General features: G+C 40.6%; 1 protein-coding gene across 1 annotated transcript in view; it reads left to right on the top strand.

Annotated features, from left to right (window-relative positions):
• Window positions 1-6,383, top strand: part of GRM5 (glutamate metabotropic receptor 5) — a 514,551-nt gene that overhangs the window by 507,436 nt on the left and 732 nt on the right. The window contains exon 10 of the mRNA XM_023510155.1: window positions 6,212-6,383. This exon is cut by the window's right edge and continues 732 nt beyond it. Within this exon, the coding sequence (XP_023365923.1) occupies window positions 6,212-6,383 (172 nt within the window). The remainder of the gene's footprint in view (window positions 1-6,211) is intronic.

Consider the following 6,383-nt stretch of genomic DNA (forward strand, 5'->3'; position numbering starts at 1 on the left):
AATGGAAAATGTAACTGCAATTGCAAATTGTAATATTCTTAATTTATGAGATTATTTTATTGACCTGATATTTTCTGATGTCATTACACAGGTGTTACATGATAAAGACATTTCAAGTTTTTTTCTTTTAAAAACTACTTTGGGAGATGGAAATTTTGTATCTTTTGTAACATCCTTGATGGATTTGGAGAACACTCTCCCAAGTAAAGTATCACAGGAATGGAAAAGCAAGCATCACACGGGCTCAATCCTAAACTGAAAGTAGTAGACTAGTAGGTGCTCATGTGAGAGAAAAACTCAATTAAATGGAGAAGAGCGTAGGGGAGGGGTTCAGCAAGTTCCCACGCAAAAGGAATCACGCATGGGTATAAATCACACTTCCTGGGTAAAGGAAAGAGCTGCAATTTAGACTTTCAGTTACAAATGCAAACAATGTCACCTAGTCACGTGTACCCTCCTATTAATCTGAAGTAAAAAAGTGAAAGAAAGAGGGTGGTGCCTGTGGCTCAAAGGAGTAGAGCAGGGGCCCCATATACCAGAGGTGGCAGGTTCAAACCCAGCCCCAGCCAAAAACTGCAAAAAAAAAAAAAAAAAAAGTGAAGGAAAATAATAAAAAAATACTTTTTGAATTAGAAAGATCACAATCACAATACACTTCCCCACTGGCTGACCTTCAGTGCAAAATTCACAAATGGGAGAAGTTCCACAATGAAGAAAATTTGTTTTCATACAAAGTGTTTGCTAATTTCTGGAGTATATATCTGATTACTCTGATGCTCTGAAACTCTGCAAGTTGTGAAGGTACTAAGAAACCATGTATCAAAAGAGAAAATAAGATTTGGGGTTTTTTATTAAAAAAATAAAAGAATAAAAAAAGAATTAATTACTTATATATCATTAATAAACACCTAAACAAGTTCTGAGGAAAAAAACTACACCAATCACTTAATAGCCATGTATTATAATATAATAGCCATTTATTATAATCGCAGTATGATATTATAATCATAATAGAACAAATCATATAATAATATAAGCACAAAAATTATGAATTCCTTAGACTGTTATGATGGTCATACTCTTTCTCTTCATTAATATTTGCTTCCTAATGGTGCAGAATAATTATTCTGCCAAGGCAGAATAATTTCTAAAGGTTCGAGCAGATGAGGAGAGAAATTGGGAAGGGTTATTGACCTGAATATTCAAAGCCTATTGGAAATGAATAAATTAGTTCAGTGTCTGACCCAAAAGGGAAGAAGGACCACGAGTAACTTTCTAAGAGTGAAGGTAGAGAGTATCGTTCGGCAGATCTAAAATGTAAACAAAAACGAACAAGCAAGTAAATAAGCCCAAGCCCCACATAACATTACTGAAATACTACTGTTTGTTTTTCAGAGATAAAAACAAGTTATTGTAACAGAAAGGACATTATATTAGACAGTAACGTATTTTTCAGAAAGGTGAACAGTGCCTGGAAAAGGGCAAGAAGTTTCTTTTAGCCCCAGCTGACCATTTTGTTTTGTTCCCCTGTCCTCCATTCCTTTTTCTTCTTCTTCCTTTTCTAATGCCCAAAATATTCCGTGAGGGAAAGTAAAGTGATGTACACGTAAGATAAAGCTCCTTTCTGTGTTTCTCACCCCCACCCCTGAGAATAAACATATGATTCTGACACTGACAAAAAAAAAAAAATTCTCGGCCTAAGTAATAAACACAACAATTTGCTTCAACGAAATAACAGTCTTGACGATATTGAATAACTCCTTGCATCTGCAGAAGTGCTACGCTTTATAAAAAATCTTATATGTGTTATCCTTTGGGTTCCTCCCAGAAATCATGCAAGGTGCATAGGGGAGGTTTATTCTTTCCACTTTTTTTTTTTTACCAATAGGAAAAGAGGCTCAAATTTGCTCACCAGCACTGAGGGTCTGATCTTGGACTTGCACGCGGAGTCCTTTCTTCTTTCTGTGGGAAAGGAATCCTCATGACCCTGACAACAGTGCAGCCATTTGGGGAAACAGGTGGTGAGAAAAAGCAGGCCCTGTTCTTCTCACTTTCCCCTCCCCTTACTCCCCAATAAGCTTTCATCACGGAGCAATTTCACTAAAACACCTAGATATATGCATTACAAAGCATATAATAACCTTTGTTATTTGCATAGTAGACCTCAAGATCTGTGTTTCTGTGTTTAGTTAATGTAATATCTTCTATGTGGACGCACTGAGTAGTGTTGATTAAACGGTGTTATAACAAGTAGAGCCATACAACAAAAACAGTTTTATTAATATTGAATTAGTTCTAAAACAACTGTAACATAAAATTCATCATGAATTTTTGAATATGAAATGCATTTATCCACACAATTATTGGCCCAGGAATATTACTGAGTGCCTACTCTAGACAACTGGGGTACCATGGATATACCAGGAAACAGCAAACCCTCTGTGTATGCCTCCATGATGTCCCAACAGCCAAGGATATAGACCTATAGCAAAGAGTTATTAAATGCCTAAATGCAGGGGCTATTGGAATCTAGCCTTGTGTGGGGTTAGGAAAGCTTCCTTCAAGATAAGACAATTAAGGTAAGATCCAAAATAAATAAATAAATATAATATGCTTAAGCAAAAAGAAGAGCGGATGGGCACAATGAAGAGCATTTCAAGAAGAAAAATAATTTGGAATTTAGTGCAATAGCTGTGATCACCCAAGGGTACAACTGATTGGGTAACGGAGAAACAATCTGAAAGGTTTAATGGCTTTAGCACATATTTTATTTTGTACTGAATTCTCTGTTCCTAAAACTAGAGCTCAAAATTGCACTGAATACACTGTTTTGATTTTCTGAAACTATCTTGTATTCATGAGGAATACAGAAACTGAACATCTTTAGACACTTTGTCCTATCAGACCTTTTTACCAACCTTGTCTTATTTAATCCTCAGAACAACCTTGACCAAATGAAATACTATCTGTTTTTTTTTGAGGCTTAAAGTGATTATTCTTTTTCAAGTATCCAGGATAGCTGATCCAGAATAAAAACCAAGGTTTTAGGGCCCCTCGTCCATTGCACTTTCCATGACATCACACAGTAACCATTAGGTAAAGAATCCAATCCACCTGCCAAAGGCTTATTAAGTCCTACTGAGAGTCCCTGACCAAGATAGATAAGATCCCTGTTATCATAGAACCCACACTTTTCATGGAACCCGCATTTTTCATGGAACCTACATTTTATTAATAAATAGAATAATAATACAAGTAGGGCTTTTTTTCTTGATTTCTCATTTACTTTTGGGGAAAAAGTCCTTCATATTCCAAAGAATAAATTGAAGTACACAGATTTGGACTCCATTTCTCTTACATCACCTGTGTCTGCTTCCACTGTTATTTGATGATCTGGTGCTCTCTCTCCCTCAAGGCCTCTGGCATTGTGAGCAAAGGCATGGCCAGGGAACATGATGACACTACTTTGTGCAGAGCTGGTTGGCCAGTGTGTTCTCACTCACTCACTCAAAGGTGTGGCAATATGTGTTCATGCTTTGGAGCAAGGTCACAAGTCTTTGTGACAGTCCAAAGACTGTCACTGTTAACATCTAAAGTTATGTTCCATAATATTAGACTAAAGGCATCTAAGAGAGAATTTTTTTCTTTTTTCTTTTGAGACAGAGTCTCATTTGGTTGCCCTTGGTAGAGTGCTGTGGCATCAGAGGTGATTCTCCTGCCTCAGCCTCTCGAGTAGCTGGGACGACAGGTGCCCGCCACAATGCCCGGCTATTTTTTTTGTTGTTGCAGTTTGGCTGGGGCCAGGTTCAAACCCGCCACCCTTGGTATATCGGGCCAGCGTCCTACTACTAGCTGAGCCACAGACGCTGCCCAAGAGAGAAAAATTTTTGTAAAAGTAGATGTTTGCAAAACCTCCCTATGCTGGGGGTAAGAGCATCCCTGGGTAAAGCTTGATGGTGAAATAAATATAGGTATTCTTCTGATTTCTAGAACATGCTTTGTATTAAGAGACTTCAGTGACCAGAAAGACAAATTCTAAACATGCCTGTTTCTTTATCTTGTGGTAGGAGAGAAAGGGAGTAGTTGGCACTCACCATCCCTATCAAATCCCATAAATCATCTGACCCATTTTTCCTGTGCATGTTCTAGCAGTTAGCAAACACCTGGCAAAAAAAGAAATGTAATACACTAGAAAGTTTGAAGGTAGAAGGCCAGGTTAATGAAAGGTGAAAAAATAAATCCTTAAACTCTATTACAAAGGGAAATTAACCACTTGGTAATACCCCCTCTGCTAGTGTGGGTACACAGTAACTTTCAAACCTGGAAATGATTCATTCACTTTCTCCAGGAAGAATAGTAGGGGTAAGGGTGAGGGACAGCTCATATTCCAGAATTCTGAAGGACATCAGCTTGCAATATATTGATTGGGTAGATTAAATGGAATGAGATCTCACAGGAAGGAGCAGAGAAGGGACGATCACAAAGTAGAAAGGAACAGATGAAGGCACAGGAAGCAGTGTGGGCAAGAGGTCAGAAGCCTAGAGTTAAAGGGGCCGCAGAAATAGTGTTCAGTTATCCAGGGAGCAGGTGTCTCAGGCAGAGTGCATCTGACAGGTGCAGACAGGCAGCCTCAAGATAGGTGGGTTCCAAGTAGGGTTCAGGCTGCTGCTCAGCAAAGGCAGGCAACTCCTCCAGCAAGGAGGTCAAGGGCACAGTGGAAACTCAGGAAAGGACAGCTTTCCGTCAGAGTTTCTCAGGTTGCAAAACACTTTGAAAAGCAAAGTGCTTCAGAAGCACTACAGGAACAGAGGGACAGAGCACTTGTAAATAGCATGGACCCTTTCAATCCTGGCAATCTCAATCTCCTGCAGTCACACCTGATATTTTTGACAAATGACTTAAGTGAGCCCCATGCACAATTAAATTTAATAACCACCAGGAAGGATGTTTACATTGTCTCTTCAGCTTCTTTTGTTCTTGGAACGACCAAGGCTATCTCTTGGTCACAGCCCGTAGAATGGAGCTGTCTGAACTGAATGTAACATACCCCCTGGATACAGAGAGCTCAGATTTTTTTTTGGATGGGAAATCACACCAGAATCTCTCCACATCATGATCCTGAAAGTCAAGCCACATCCTATGCCAGAGGGTCGCCAGTTTCGGAAGCTATTGTGTCAGTGTGTAGCAGTAAGGAGGGTATGGTCAGGCTGTGAGTGTGAGGCACCCAACTACATTTCACCAGAGCACCTTTCAGACCCCAGTGTCAAACTAGAAAGAGGGAGAAAGGCCTTAAAAAAATCATGTCAGTCCCACAACATTCCTCAAGACCCAAAGTGGAAAGCACTCTGCTGGCTGCCGAAGGTGACATACTGCACTGTTGCCTCAAGGGACTGCTATTCAAGTATTAGGCCTCAAAGTAAATTTGTGAGGTAAATTTCTGTGAAGTAAAAAGTTCTAATTAATTACAAATTTGTGTATGTATATTAAATGTTTTTTGTTGTTGTTGGTTTGTTTTTTGCTGGGACTGGGTTTGAACTCGCCACCTCCGGTATATGGGGCTGGCGCCCTATTCCTTTAAACCACAGGCCTGCCTATTAAATTTGCATTTTCCAACAGATAAGACAGTCTAAGTAAGACTATGTTCAAAATCAGGAGTTCAGACAGACATCTCTGGTTATAAAAATACCTGCAGAATAAAAGCTGAACTGGAGCCACTGTCAACCTCCTGGTAACCCATGACCCTGTCTTCCTGGCCCTCTGATCCTTGTTGGCAAGTTTAGGTCCTATTTGTGATATTTCTGCTCAGAGGCCTGGAACTCTAGGAAGCCCTTGCCGTGTACCAGGCACTTCTGCACACAGCCACACTGCCGCCAGCCCTTGCGTCTGTGTTTGCAGCATAGGCAACTTCTGCACTCACAGGTGGGCTCAGAACTCCTGCAGAATCCTCATAAATACGCCTTCATTCTTACTGATATCCCCATTGACACATTTTCGAGATAAACTGAAGGCCAGATAAAAGCAAGTTTGAATTAAAAAAAAAAAAAAACCAAAGCCACATCCAAGGTCTCTTTCCAGGATGTTCTTTTGACGCGTAATTTCTTGAAAGAAAAGTCCTTCCAGCCTCTGGTCCCATAAACACCCACCATTGGGGAAGCCATGTCAACGCCCCTGGGGACCTCGCTGAGTCACCGCTTCTCCCTTCTCTCCACAGCTCTAACGGAAAATCCGTCACGTGGGCCCAGAACGAGAAGAGCAGCCGGGGACAGCACCTGTGGCAGCGGCTGTCCATCCACATCAACAAGAAGGAGAACCCCAACCAAACGGCCGTCATCAAGCCCTTCCCTAAGAGCACTGAGAGCCGAGGCCTGGGCGCGGGCGCGGGG

Source organism: Otolemur garnettii, unplaced genomic scaffold (genome assembly GCF_000181295.1).
Source record: "Otolemur garnettii isolate 467f Iridium unplaced genomic scaffold, OtoGar3 scaffold00001, whole genome shotgun sequence".
Classification (NCBI taxonomy): Eukaryota; Metazoa; Chordata; class Mammalia; order Primates; family Galagidae; genus Otolemur; species Otolemur garnettii.